General features: G+C 31.9%; 1 protein-coding gene across 2 annotated transcripts; it reads right to left on the bottom strand.

The window, feature by feature from the left end:
* Nucleotides 1–9915: 9915 nt before the first annotated feature.
* Nucleotides 9916–14147, bottom strand: LOC122583959 (glucan endo-1,3-beta-glucosidase 14-like). Of its 2 annotated transcripts, XM_043756328.1 has the most exons (5): nucleotides 13997–14147; nucleotides 12294–13333; nucleotides 12074–12208; nucleotides 10242–10312; nucleotides 9916–10149 (listed from the first exon to the last, which is right to left on the bottom strand). In XM_043756328.1, exons 1-3 carry the CDS (start codon nucleotides 14040–14042, stop codon nucleotides 12146–12148), a joined length of 1149 nt encoding a protein of 382 aa, XP_043612263.1. In that variant the 5' UTR covers nucleotides 14043–14147; the 3' UTR covers nucleotides 9916–10149; nucleotides 10242–10312; nucleotides 12074–12145. The 2 variants fall into 2 exon arrangements, with proteins under 2 accessions (XP_043612263.1, XP_043612262.1); XM_043756327.1 differs by having other exon boundaries at nucleotides 9916–10312.
* Nucleotides 14148–15766: the final 1619 nt, after the last annotated feature.

Here is a 15766-nt window from a genome sequence, read left to right as displayed (position 1 = left end):
TGGTTGTTGTATGTTAAACTGGATTCTTTTTTATCTACCGAGTACTGACAAAAAGTTTGATACCCTTCTTTATTAAAAGGGATTATTACGTTTATATGAAATTAACTACCACAAAATATCTATGTTATGTAACGATCTTATAAAATGTTTATGTAATGTAATGAACTTTTAAATCATGGTTATTGGATGTATCGGGGTATATGTGGCAACCATATAATCTGTCACGTGTAAATTTTTGATTGGTCTAGTATATCAAATAATCGAGAATTGAAAGTTCATTACATGACATAGATATTTTACAAGATCTTTACATAACATAGATATTTTGTCACAGTTAATTACATCCATATGTAATAATCCCTTATTAAAATGTCGGGATTCTTATCAAAATATTTTTGTTAAAATTATGCATCATATAAATGTACAATAAATTGATGCATATATATATAGTGAAAAGTTATTTTGAGAACTTTTTTTTTGCGAGAACTTTTGAGAACTTTTTTTTTGCGAGAACTTTAAGAACTTTTCAAATCAAGCCCAACTGATAATTATTCTTTACATGAAAATTGTTTTTTGATTGTTTTCTGAATAACTTATGTGTAATTTTGAAGTTTATAATTGTGTGGAGGCATGGATTATCATCCGTTATACTATTATGTGGAGATTTGGATTCTTGATTACATGTGCACGAATATTGTTATGATTTCATGTGATCGACTTGCATACATGTGATCATAGCAATATTCGTGCACATGTGATCAAGAATCTAAATCTCCACATAATTGTATAACGGATGATAATTCATGCTCCACACAATTATAAACTTTAAAATTACACATAAGTTATTCAGAAAACAATTAAAAAACAATTTTCATATAAAGAACAATTATCGGTTGGGCCTGATTTGAAAATTTTTTAAAGGTTCTCGCAAAAAAAAAAGTTCTCAAAATAACTTTACCCTATATATATATATATATATATATGGTATAACACCACCACCAACAACATACGTGTTGGAAACCAAAATCTTAATTTGTTTTTTTTTTCTTTTCCAACTTTACATATTTTTCTCCCATCATTACTTACCATTTTCAAATTTCCTTCAACTATAATATATATATTAAAAATAATTAAATAAGTTATAAATTCTCTTAATTATAATATGATGATAGATGGTAAAATTAAAAAATAAGATTAAAAATAAGAATTGATAAAATATACATATTACTATTTATAGTTTAAAATGATTTTTAGACTGAGATATATCATTTTCATATATAAACCCCTAAAAGTTAGAAATTTAAAATAGTAAAGGGAATAGTAGGGAGTAGTAAATCAACTTGGTTGGATCAATGGTTGGAGCTCGTGCCCCTGGAAACAGGGGTCATGGGTTCGATCTTCATGCCTAGCAAGGCTGGAGGTCCTTTTCTATCTATGGTAGAACCTGAAAGCAACCTCTCTACCTTTGGTAAGGGTAAGGCTGTCTACATTATCAACCTCTCCCATACACTGTCGAAGACGGTATTAGAACTCAAAACCCGTAAAAGACAGCATTGAGAGTTACTTACTTACTAATAGTAGGGAGTAGTACTATCGTGACAGTAATACTGTTACACATACTAAACCCAAACTGTGAGCATTGAAAAAAAATAAGTTTGTAATTAATTTATGCTGGTTAAACCTAACCACGACATTGAAAAATGAACCATACCACTATCACAAGAAATCATCAATAAAAGGGAGAAGTAATCGGAACAATGAAAAAAGAAGAAGCAAACATACAATGCATATAAAAAAACCCCACACACCTCACCAAGTCTATCTTTTCACAAGCAAATTTATATGTATGCGTATTTTACATTTTCACTCACACACATAAAGTGTTTTCTTGTTTTTGGATTGAGTTTAAGACACAAAAAAAGTGTTGCTAGTTTTGATCATCGGTCATGTTTTTCCCGTTTGAAACAAAAGGTATCTTTATTTTATGCTATAATGAGAGGTGTCACTCAGACGTTGCCCCATAGATATTATATTTTTTATGTTCTGTACGATGTTAAATTTATACCATGTTTTCATAAATATATATAATTTGAAAAACTGAGTTGATATTAATATTTTAATAAATAAATTATTATAAAAATTAGAGAAATTTGATAGTATAATTCAAAGATATTAAGAAATTATGTTAATTTTAATAGATAATAAGTATGAAAGTAAATGAAAAACCTCATATAAACCCTTGGATAAGCTAAGATATAAGGTAGAGATCAGATCTAAAAGTAACACTAGAAGGGTAAGTATGTCTTTTGACAACTAAAAAGACAGACCTACTTAGAGCATAAGGTATGGACCAATTATGCCGACCCCGATTGATTATGTGGCAGTCGGCACCGGACCTTTTCCCATCCCTTCCATTTCTGCACCGAAATTTACATTAAGATTCTTCAAGATTTTGCCGTTGCTCGGCATCTTTAATTTTCTTTGTCAATGATTATTTTATCTATTAAAAACCAAAGTATATCTATCATATAGTCCAATGCATGCCAGCTGTTTCATATTCTTTTTGTTTTTCAACCCAAAATAAAATACAACCACCACTTCCCACATCGTTTATACTTATGTTAAAACTTACCACCACTGATGATGGAGCTAGTGTTTCGTGTTCGTGTTTTCATCCTCATTAAATTCCCCCTTGCAAGACAAACAACATTTCAATGATAGATTTGCTAATGAAATTAGCGGCAGCGACAGAAGTTCGGATATATGGCGGTGGAGCTTTTTGTATCAGTATATAGGTGTAGAAATGATATTAGTCTTATATATTTATTTTTGAACTATTGATGCTTTCTGTTTACTTATTTAATATATGGTGTAACTTTATATTCATGATGTTTATGGTTTTTATCTTTTTAATTGCTTGGCTAAGTAGATAAAATCAAGCTTATTGGTATGTTGGTAGTTATCTAGTGTATTTTGATTAGTTATATATTGATTTATTATTCATTTTATTAATGTATATATATTTTTAAATTAAAAAAAATGTGTTCTACGTTGTTCTATAACCATAACGGCTCAAAACTGGTAAAATGATGAAAGCTGATGTGGCGCTGAAGTGACGTTCTGGATGGTTCTGCGTGAAGCAACCATACCTGATACTCTTATGCTCAAAACAAATTGAACACCCGGAAAATAACACACACATACATACCTTTCAACTACCATCATCAGTCATCATCACCGTCACTATTTCCGTCAATGTTTACCGCAGTCTTGCCTGACACAATGCTCAATTGGTATATCTAATACTCAACCTAATCTTAGTGTGTGTATACATGTATATATATATGTATACACTCGTGCGTTGCACATGTCTATTATATTTTTTAATTGATCCATCATAAATAACATGCAATAAAATAATATTATAATGAAAAGTGAACAATTATATATAATATAATAGATGTTTATCTAGACTGAAGTATTGAACAATAAAATAGATTCAATAATAAACCGTCCACAGAGAAAGACCATTTGTTTGTTGTGTCTTTGAACTTAGCAAAGTCTACTAAGATCTTCCACGTATCATCTTCCTTAGATGTCTTACCTATAAGAATGAATTAAAGTACATGAGTTGTATACGGATAATAAAACTAAAACGATTTTATGCATTATCACCACGAATGTCTTACCTTGGGATGCATTATATATTTTCCATTTCATTAAGCCATCGAAGACCCTTCCAAAGTTCACATGTTTTACTTACCCAATCCACCACCCAACCTTTTAGGTGGCGACCTATCTCTAACCTCTACTTGACCAATGCAAATACACCGCCAGCAAGTTTCTTGACTCCTTTGTAAGGCAGTTAGTATTAATATACCATGAAAAGGAAAAAATCATTTTCACTTATTGAATTGTAGCATCAGATGGTTAGTTTATATGATCATATGGTTATTTATATGCCAACTAAATTGTTGCAATTAAGCAATTTCCACCACTTGAAACCTATAACAATTAAATTAAGTGAAATGCTCTTTAATGGTTTTTTGAACACATAAATACACATACTAATCAGTTTTTGATCTGTCTAGTAATATTTGTGATTTATGTTTTACTCTACAATTTAGAGACATGTATTGGAGAGTGGGTGAAACTAAATTAGAGCAAAAGATAAATGTATATGGAGAGCGGATGAAATTAAATTAGAGCAAAAGACAAATTTATATGGAGAGTGGATGAAATTAAATTAGAGCAAAAGACAAATGTATTTGGAGAGTGGATGAAATTAAAGTCACAAAAAAATCAATATAGTAATGTGCTACAAAGTATCATGCTATGTTGTTAATAACGGTGGTATAACGGTTATCGGTCCCTCTTCAAAATACCGGTTAAAATAACGGTTGCGTTAATATCGGTGATATTTACCGATATTTGATTTGTAAATCTCGATCATAACACTGATAATAACGGTTCTTCCTTTTTCTTTTCTTTTTTATTGCCCAAAACTAATAAATAGTCCAACCCTAATTAAATAAAAGCCCAAATTGATGATGAAGAATTGAAGATGATACCAAGGCTATAAAAAAACATGCCTGGAAATTGGAATCGATATTGGTGATGTTCAGCGGCCGGCTCAGTAAAGAGAAAATGAAAGGAGAAGATATAATACTGTAATAATAAAGAAAAAAAGTGATGATGTCAGAAGATGGTAGAAAATATAGAAAAGAAAGAAAGAAGATGTCGATGATGAAAGAAGATGAGACAGGATGGTAAAAGATAAAGAGAATATGTGGGTTTGACTGTCTTCCAACTTCAATAATTTCAATACAAAATTTCCATTTTAACCCCCAAAATCTTGATTTTGTTAATTCTAGCTATTATATTTATTTAATTTTGAACATTCTTTGCAAATAATTATATATACTTACAAGTTTATTATTTATATAATTACCGTTATACCACCGCTATAATCAATATCTCAAATATTGGTCATCGACCGTTATAACCGATATTTAAGTATTAACAACATAGGTATCATGTCATGAAATCCAAACATGCAAAATTATGATTCACATTATAATGCAGATGTTAACAGGATGCAACTTCAAGTAGGTTCAACAAATATAGAGTCAAAATCAAATTCCCAACAAAACAACTTACAATAACTTAACCTGCGTTCTACATAATGATTTTATAATAGAGGTTACATTATGGAGGGGTGCAGGTCATGGATTGAAAACAGGGTGGGTTGGGTGGGATCAACGCCCTTTTCTGTCCTACTTTTGGATATATACCTAAAAAGTTGATTATGATTACAAAAACAATACCCATACAATAGCTACCGGTCCATCTATTAAATAGCAAATAACAATCTATTTGATCAGTTCGACCCATTGAGTCATTAACCCGTTCCTCTTTAACTAATATCTCTACGTTTGACGTATCCATGATTAGCCCAAATTGACATCTGTAAGTAAATAGTAGTATTCCCACGTGTATGAGAAATAATGGCAAATAGGAATATAGGATTCTAAAGTACCTTTAAAGGGGACTACATGAGAGGCTAATTGTGTAACAGTTGATTTCACAAATGTACAATGTTAGTCAAAGTAAGTTCATTTATTGTTTTACTTGGTAATTAAAACAGATCTTTGTATGCTAATTGAAGCACATGACATAAACAGTCATATGATATTACAGTACCATGAGAAACAGATGAATAGAACTTGAGCTTGAAGATTAAGGTACCAAAAATAACTAATGAAAAACAATAATTGCTTTCAGTTTTTCAAGTAGCCCGTTATTAGTCCTTATAGATTCCTATAGTGACATGCTAAGCAAGACTATAAAGGCGAGAAAATAGCATTACCTTGATGTGGAGGAAGCCTGCGACAATATGTTCATGCAAATTGGAGATGTATCTCCATCCAGGTTCATCCATAGCTCCACTGCATGGCACAAAACTAATACCTATTAGTAACACCCGAAGTTACGCACAAAAATAATATAACACCACATAACTCAGCGTTCCATGATTGTTGTAAGAGTTTTTGAATTGAGAATTGCAGATAGTTCATCATAAAAAATAATTAACGATTTGGTAACTGTTGGCATGAGTCCAAGGATGTTCTCATAAATTCTAGAGACTCCTCATAGTTCAACTTCTGCACATAAATTTCCGAAAATGAAACCAAAAAAAAAATCAAAAAATAATGATAAAAAAGGTTGAGTTAAATTAAATAGTTTTTTGCCACTGCCTTTCTTATTAGGTAAGCTATTCAAATACTCTCACACAAGGCTTGAGAATAATCCAAAAATCCAATCTGTCTTTAAGAATAATCTCACTACTTGATTAGGACAATTTGCAGTGGCTGGACATGAAGGACATATATACATTATTTTATATACCGAAAATCGATTTAGTTTATTAGTAAAATCATGAAATTCAAGTTTAAATAATTGCAATTCTGAAAAATTTCAAGTAGAGGATACTACCTATGCTAATGCAATAAAGATGATATCCAATAAACTACTTTTAACGAAAATTGTATATCATGCAGCATGTCACTGGTCGGTTACATAGAAATGGAATTTTAGAATAATAATCACATTGGCTCTCTAAACTCAATAGTTCATAGAGAACAATTTATTTGGAATCGTTCAGATAGTTTCAATTGTCAAGAAAAAATTAAAACCAACTTTAGTAGCAATAAAGGAGTACACCATGACCAACTAAGAGAAAAGGTGAGAAATATTATCAAAAAAACACCATTTCTGCTGCGCGCATAGGCGAGAAATATGTCATCAAAGTTGTATATAATAACGTACTGATGAAACATCATAAGTGTAAATACATACAAATTGATTGCGATGATATTATATCTATGAATTAACCAAAATCCATAATTATAACTATGAACTAATCACATAACATGGGTATAACGGCGGAATTTTTGATGAAAAAGAAACAATGTATCCAGAACCAATGAGTTAGTTTTTAATAAAAAGGAAAAATAAGAAAAAATTTTTGAAACAGTGATTTGGGGAGGGTGTTTTGTCAAACAAGTTTTCGAAAAAAATAAAATTATACAATAGGGTAAACCGGCTTTTCAAAAGCCGGGTTCAAAAAAGTTGCCTCGAAACCGGCTTTTCAAAAACCGGCTTCAAAAAAGTGAGTTTGAAACCGGCTTTTCAAAAGCCGGGTTCAGAATTTGTCAGGTGAACAGTACGAGCACGCTCTTATTCCACAACCGCGCTGATACAAACCACGCTGCTTATTCCACAACCACATGGTGGTTTTCCATTTGTTTTATTTAGTTTGTTTCACATGTTATGATACATCATTAATCACTAAGTTGTCTTTGGACTTTGGTTTTGTTCGGATCAACCTGTTAATTTGTATCGATCGAGATACCGAGGGCATGTATTTTTGGGGCATGTGAATTTACAGATTGCTCCTCAATATTGGAAGGCATTTGCTCTCAAGTTAGTAATCGAAAATCGTTTTAAAGAAGGTAAGTGAAGCTGTACGTTGTAACTTTTACCTTTCTATTATTTCAACCTTTTTTAGTTATTATTTAATGGGTACATGATTTTACAGTCTACGTACACACAAACACACATATGTATGTATAAAGAACAAGAGATTGTATTTTACATATATAACTCTTTGGGAAATGAATTAAGTTTGAGGATTTGGAAGTGTTGTGCGATATGATATGCAGAGGGAGTAAAAGATATGCTCATTGCTGCTGCTGCCGAGACACTCCGTGTTAACGCCGTCGTACCTGGATTTACTACCAAGACATTATATTCTACACAAGTCATTGAGGTCATCTTATCTCGATATATTTCATTAGTTTGTTTGATCATATTCTGTTTTAAGTGTTATCGTCTTAATTCGTTCCTATGGACTTTACAGGCAATGAGATTCAAGATTTCTGCTGAAGACCGTTTTAAGAAAGGTAGTATGCACTCGTGTTACTTTTAAGTGTCACTAATTTGTATTTTTAAATATTAAAAGATCAAATTCTGAGTCCTGAGATGGTAAGATGGTTCAAGATATATAGCAACTTTCTTTCTTCAACTTGGTTAACCTTTTTATAACCATTATTTACGTAGTTGCGCGCTATGCACTATTTCATCATCGTATCAAGGTGTCATTAGAAAAAGAGATGATCATGAATACGCTTGCTATTCGGTATTTTAATGAGAGGAACTACTCGAGGAGTAGACTCATTAATGAGTGTTGCTTGGAGGTATGTTTTTTTGATCTTAAAATACCTCATGGTACTTTCATTCTGTTAGCCCATGCATTTGAGAATATTAGTAATCATTCAAATTGTTACTATATGCTAGTTTCTTTATTTAGTATATTTTTCAAAGTATTTATTACATCAATTTCACAGATTGCCCCAAATTGGGAGCCGGCACTAACTCTGAAGAAATCACTTGACTCCATATTGACACCGAGACCGCCTTTGAATAGGGATCTAACTAAAGGTATGTCAACTGTTGTTGTAACTAATTCTTTATTCATAAGTTTTACTTTGCACTTTTTGGGGAAGTCGAGTTGATGGTTTTTCACTCTTTGTTGTATGGTAAGTAGGTGACGTATATATATGCTCTTAATTTTCACAACCTTCATTGGTTTGATGCCATACTTATGTCGGAAGAAATGATGGCATCGCCCAGGGCACAATTCAAGGGTGTAACAAAAATTATGGATTATCTATTTTATCTAATTTGTCATGTGAGTCATGATTCTGTACATCAAATGATGTATCGTCATGTTTTAGGATATGAAACCTTATAGGTTATTGTATTTGATTATGATTCATAAGGATTACAAGAGGCTATATTTATAGATTAGCCTAAATCAAAGGAAGGAAACTAATACTATGGAAACATGATAAATGGAAACTAATCTCGGTTGCAAGATCTTCTATCATTTATTCATGATTGCAAGCTACATTCCTAGACTTTACCCAATTTGACAGACGAGTTTTCTAACTAGTGCTTTTTGTCCGTAATTTAACTGATTTATGAATACGAGAGAAGTTTTAGCTTATTAATAGTAATAAAATTATCTCTAATTAAATTGCATTGCATTTTGGGATTTATAGGAATATTTGGCTAACTTTGTCAAACAAACTTATGTTAACAAAAACTTTTGTCTAGAAGTTTCAATTAACGGCTCTGTAAGTTCTAATTCCAACTTATTTTGCCAAACGCACTCTAATTGATAGCTAAAAAAATAGCTTGCGAGTAAATGACTTGGCAAAGCAAAAGGTTTGTAGTTGGTGTCTTCTCAAAGTAGTTAGAGGCATGATTAGAAGGATTCAAGTCAGGCTTGAGACAATACTTAATGAGGGTGCGTTCGAGTTCGATTTGGAAAGGGAAAAAAAAAACGACAACAGCTGCAACCTGCAAGTAAAACTAACACGGGCCGCCCAAACATACCCCCAACCCATTATGCTCACTGGCCATTTTGATTGACCTACTAATTTCGGGTAGGTTGCCAACTTTTGTTAATATTTAATTGATGAGCAAAAACTTATCGGGAATTTATTCCTTACAAGGTTACAACTAGGGAAGTCTAAAGTGCACTAGAAGCAAGGCCCATAAAAAGTAACTTGGGGACCCCAAATGTTATGAAGACTTTTTATGTGATAAAAATCTGAAAGCAATTGATCGTATTCTAAATGCTATCAAGTCATCATTGATTATAATTCTTGCTTAATGCTCAAAATATGAATGATTGCAGCCTAAATAATAGTACTACCATAAAATTATTCTCATATTTAAAAAGTGAAGCAGGCCAACCAATAATCCAATAACTAACAATAAAATAAACCAGACAGATAACATAGAATACTAACAATAATTAACAATGTAGAACTGGTGAGATATGTATAATGTAATTTGAAGTTAACATCCAATATCAAAAAATAAAAAATAAATCAGTCAGTATTACTCAAATGTATCGATACACACCTGTATGGAAAATCTATATAAAATTGAAAACAAAAGCAAGAATTATATGATGATAAAAAATAAAACCCTATAAACTGTTTCAAGAATGTTTTTCGCTCCCATTTTATTGATGTTCCTGGTGGCTGCTGAAGCGGGTTTGGTTTATTTGCAATTCTGTATAAAATTAAGATGAATTTCTAATAAACTATAAGAAAAGGGAACATGAAATATCTATTGGAGAATAAGTATGTTGTAACAATGTGTACTATGAAGGTAATAGGATGCTGTTGGGCTGAAAGCGTTGTTGTGGCTCTGAATGTGAATCCTCAACTTTCGCCTGTCACAATTAAATTCATTAGATTAGTTGAACAAGAAAAGTAAGAATTTCTATCTAATCGCCATTTTTGAAATATTTGGTTCATGAATTAGTACAAGGGTTAGTGGGATAATGACCCTTAAAAGTGCATACTTAATAAACCTCATTTTCAACATGGCAAGCCTAATCAAGTGGACCCCAGATAGACACCGGGAATTTAAAGCCAACAGGAGGCTGCCAGTTGGCAAATACAATGAAAATACGACATATAACATGACTTTGATGAATCACGACACGCATATGGCTTAAGGGTAGGACGATGTTGGCATTCCTGTTTTTGTCAATTAACATTACTAATTCCGAATTTGGAGCTAATCGGGTGGTGGGAAGATGAATTGTCTTAATGTCAAATAAACCAGATTACTTGTCGGTCTTACCCCTTTTGGGAGAAGGTGACTCTAAGAACACTTGTAAAGTTAGACATGTATTCCTTGATGTTGAAATCCACTTCCAAGAAGATATTATTTCATGTCACGAATTTGCAAATAATAACCTTTCAAAGACCTCAAAGAGCCCAAAAAAGAATTTTCAAGGGTCGTTCAACATGGGCAAAAAACAAACTAAGATGTACTCAAGTCAGATTCTTGAACTTTTTAATGTAAAAGTTACCCAACTTGGACTAGTGTTTAGCGTACTATTACTATATATTACAAGTAGTATACAATAACGGTGAGCTAAGGAAAGAAAAAGAGAAAAAGACAGAAAGATATCTCCCCACCGAATGGTAAAGCAGCCAAATCGCTTTCTCACATAAATAATAAATAAACGATGACAATAAGGATACAGTGTGGACATGAAAGATGTACACTTGAAGGCAACATGGATGAGCTTTCATTTATTATCCTTGATTTTTTATAATGAAATACGAGTAGGACTGCAAATATTGGAATAGAGAGGATAATAAAAATGGATTACCGACCCATCATGATTAGAGAATGATAAATGGATATCCGACCCATTATCAGTCTCCTATCGACTGGTCCCACCGTCAATATTGAATTAGAGAAGGATGACTTTTGAATATGATTGAATAAAATTTGAACTTTTGTAAACTATAAGACATGAAGAATTTTGTTTGCAGTAAGATTCTATATTCCATGATTGTTGGTGGAGATAAGATGGGATGGAGACTAGTGACCATATCTTTATTTTACAATTTCTGACAATGTTGCATTCTCTATTAAGTATATGGTTATTTTCTAACTACAGGATATACATCATTGACCCTCTCTTTTAAAAGTTTCTAATTACACATTAAGCATATATTTTTTGTAAAAAAAACGTAATAGTTGTGCAGCAAATCTTGGACATTTTCTGAAATGGAACTAATGTATTGAATGTAAAAAGGTTCACTTTACAACTTTCTAACAGACACTTTGAGAATCCTGAGCCCACATATTTGGTGGTTGATGGGGTCCTAACAATATCATCTTAGAAAGATGGTGGAGTTGGCTAGAGTAATTGGTCCTAATTAGATGAGTGGATGCATATAATTTCAGATTATGATATTATGATTCCTTGAAAAATACTATCTTGTTATTATGACCATTATGAACTCAACTAATTGGTAGGCAACCATCAGTAGGTGAACAACTGAAAGGGATTTCTGTTCAGCCAACCTGGGAAAGTCGACCCTTTTACCATTACTGGGTCAAGATTAACAACTAATTTACAAATTTGCACTCGAAAAAATGATAGGAATAGAGTAAAAAAAAAGAGTACCTCAAAAGACAATCCTCTTTAGGGACTTAGAGCTCCCTATGTATACTAGTCAACAAAATTTGAGTTAACTTTTCATCTCTTAAGCAAAGAATAGAATCCAATAAACAAAGCGAGAATTCTGACGAAGGAAAACACCTGCAAATACAAAACATGTTAAAAAAAAAAAAAAAAACAAGAAATCTGCTATATCATGTATGAACAATCAAGTAATAATGCTTACGTTTTTATGTGAAGATGAATAGTCCATTCTTGGAAGAATATAACTTTGTGTTTGAATGCCAAGGTTATAAACCAGGGAGCCATCAGGATAATACAATCCAAAATTCCTCTCAGACGTTGGTCCGGGCTTCTGATTCTCATTAAACAGGGCAAAAACGTAAATGTCAATCGGCTGTGAAGGGCGGGCTGGAGTACTTTGACCCTGTCGCATCCTCTGCATCAAATTTCTATTATATATACCAGCATTCTCTACTGTTGCTCCAGCCTCGTTTTCATCTCCTTTAGAAGGCCAGCCAGTCTCAGAGATTTTAACTTCAATATCAGTATGACCCAATGCCTTTATAGCAGAATAAACAGCATCAATCTGTGCATATAACATATTGTCGTATTTCAAATTCGTATTTGGGTCAACTGACCCATTGTTGGGTTGAAAAAGCACATATTCCAACGGAACGTTGTTTGGGTCACTTTTGTATGCAAAATAAGGATATGCATTGATGAAAAAAGGCGAATCAACTTGAGCATGAAAGTCGAGTATTGGTTTTATGTATTGCACCATACTTTCTTGAAAAGTCCCTTGAGAAGGTGGGAAAGAAGTCGCTAAAATTTGAAGGGAATGAGCGGTCGTTATATAAACTTGCTTGTCTAATCCAAGATTAACTAAAGCTCCATGCATTCCCTTCATAGCAGGAAGTAAATACGACGCTAACTCAGTATCCCCTCCTCCTAAAATCTCGTTTCCAACATTAATACCCGTGATTTTAGTTTGCGAAATATAAGGTTGAACGTTTTGTTGAATCCATATTTGAGCTTGTTGAGTATCTCTCATTCTTTGAAGGTACTCGTTTCCTAAACCGATAATGAATTCAACATTGGTTCCTGCAAACGCTTCTAATACTTTTGGTTCGGCGTCATAGACTTTTACTCGATTAATATTTAACGATTTTAGCAGACCAGATACTTGAGAAGGAGATGGGAGATTGTTTGCAATCCTTCCATAGTTCACTCCAACTCCAATACTTAATATTCCAACAAATAACTCTACAAACAAATAAAATCCTGATTAGGACAACAAAACTTATAAAAAAAATGCCAAAAGACTTCAACATAAAAATACATATATAATATTTAATCAAAAAAAAGGGTGATGGGGCAACCCTACATGGATACCCATCGACTCACCCCGATATACTGTAATACTCACAATTCATAATCCTTATTGTAACAAATATTAAAAATAAAAAAATAAATAAAAAAACCCAAACTACCCTTTCAATGCACGGAACATTGAGCAGCTAGCAAAATTGGAGCTTTGAACATACAAAGTCGGAAACTTTATACAGTTATGGTTTAAAATCTTGTTTTAGTACTTTTTTGCAATTAGATATGCACTACATTAAACCACAAATTTATGTATCTATCTCAGTTTTCTTGCATTTGATATTCAATAATTTTATCCAAGTAATTACACACTAAATCCAAAAACATTACAGAAAAAAGCAAGAAACTTTCAAAACCCCAATAAAATCAACAAGATTTAACTATTTTATATTTTTGATGAACCCCAGATAAAAATACTTTTAGAAAAGCCCAGAAAACAAAATAAATCAATAAAATTTAACAAAAAATAAATGAATCCCACATTATAATTAACTAACTAATAAACAAAAGAATGTATTAATAATAATAATAAAAGTATTTTACCTGATAAAGTGAGCAGCAAAAGAAGTGTACGGAAGATAGCAGCCATTGAAGAATAAACAAAGATCCTCTGCAGTTTCTCCTCCGTACTCAGCTGCCGGAAAATATTATCCGGTGAGCACTAAATCGAAAGAAAGAAAAACAGAGGGATGTATGTAATGAATGTATGCATGTGTGTATATATATAGGTTGATGATGTCATTATATATAGAAGGCTACTTTATATTGAATTAAATATATAAATATAAATAAATAGATATTAAATATCAAAAAGAAATATTTATTATATGGTAATAAATTTAAGTTAAGAATGATTATATGTGAACAACCGAGTCGAGTTTTTTTTTACAACCAACTAATGTATAGGACACGTGTATTAATCTGGCTTTTAGATATTTTAGTATGTCAAAAGCTGCCAAAACAGTCTTCTTTGGTAATTACCGACTTATATTATTTTCCTAAAATACCCTTTTGAAATTTGGAAAAGATATTATTGTTTTGAGTTTGGATTTTCGGGGTTTTCTATTTATGGTTTTATGATGTGGTTATGGAAAGTTTGCCCGATTTGTCAAGCAAGGGAGGATTTCGATGTTTTTTTATTTTTTTTAACTATCTTGTTGAATATGATTAATTAATTCATGGGTAGCTTAGTGTAGACTACTATGACAAAGTGGGTCTGGGAAAGAAAGAAAGAAAGGTTTTTAAAGATATTATATTCGTCACGTGTTGGTATTTGTGAAAAACAAGGAATGAGAAGTTCTTTCAAGGGGCAAAGATTTGTAGTAGCAAAGTTTTTCTAGATGTTAAAGTTATCGGTTTTTTGTGGTATATAAGTAGATTGAAAAAATGAACTATAAGTTGGGGGGATTCGAATCGTTTTAATGTAATCTAATCCTCCATTTTGTACGAATCGACCACTCTGCAATCGCAGAGTAGTGTATTTTTTGATGCGAATAATACTTATTTTTCAAAAAATAAACACACACTTAGTATAGCTGAAAAGACTTTAAAATTAGACTCTCATTCATGAGTTAAATGGAGAGCATGTTGTCTTGTTAAAAATGTTACAATTTCAATAGATATGGTCGTGTAACTAGAATATAGCTTATATATGGGGTGGGCATACAAAGAGATTAACCAAATTAGTTTTCACTCAAAATTCAATCATCGTGAAGGTGGCTTAATGATCAAGTCTCAAATTCTAATAAGGGAGGAGGATGTCATCATATGTCAATCCATATCAACCCACACATTAAACCAATAACATGTTACAAAGTCATTACAACCCACCATTTAAATTAATTTAATTTTTTATTTTCAAAAATAATCAATTATACGAAAACCACACCATTTCATATTTAATAAAAAAAAAAGACATTTAATAAAAAAAAAAAAGAAAATGTTAAACAAAGCCCTTAGGGCTTCATTTAACGTGCATAACAAGATTGTACATTTTCATATTAAAAGTTCACCCACTGAATTTTATGGTAAGTGTACAACTAATTAATGCACCTTAACAAAAGCTCTTAGGGCTTCGTTTAGCAAAGCCCCAAAAAAAATAACATTTAATAATTAAAAAAAAATAATCATTAAACCACTAAAATAAGTTTTCAATCGGTGGTAGTTGAGCAGCTACGTCATCGACGTACGACAAGTTTCAATCGGAGACTTGAATAGAATTCTTCTAATAATTACTCTGGTAGTGCAAGGTACGAAAATTGTTTATATGACAACTTAAATTTAAAGTGAAAGGATTTATAGTGAACTTTTGTA

This window comes from Erigeron canadensis, chromosome 9 (assembly GCF_010389155.1).
Source record: "Erigeron canadensis isolate Cc75 chromosome 9, C_canadensis_v1, whole genome shotgun sequence".
NCBI classification, from domain to species: Eukaryota; Viridiplantae; Streptophyta; class Magnoliopsida; order Asterales; family Asteraceae; genus Erigeron; species Erigeron canadensis.
Note: the sequence above shows the minus strand (reverse complement) of the source record. Positions and strands in the feature narration are given on the sequence as shown.

Excerpts from the sequence above, each read along its gene's own strand:
- LOC122583959 (XM_043756327.1), bottom strand. The coding sequence starts at position 14,042 with ATGGCTGCTATCTTCCGTACACTTCTTTTGCTGCTCACTTTATCAG. Across the intron at positions 13,334-13,996 it reads TTTGCTGCTCACTTTATCAG|AGTTATTTGTTGGAATATTA; the intron begins GTAAAATACTTT and ends ATTTGTTTGTAG. Across the intron at positions 12,209-12,293 it reads ATTCATCTTCACATAAAAAC|GTGTTTTCCTTCGTCAGAAT; the intron begins GTAAGCATTATT and ends TTGTATTTGCAG.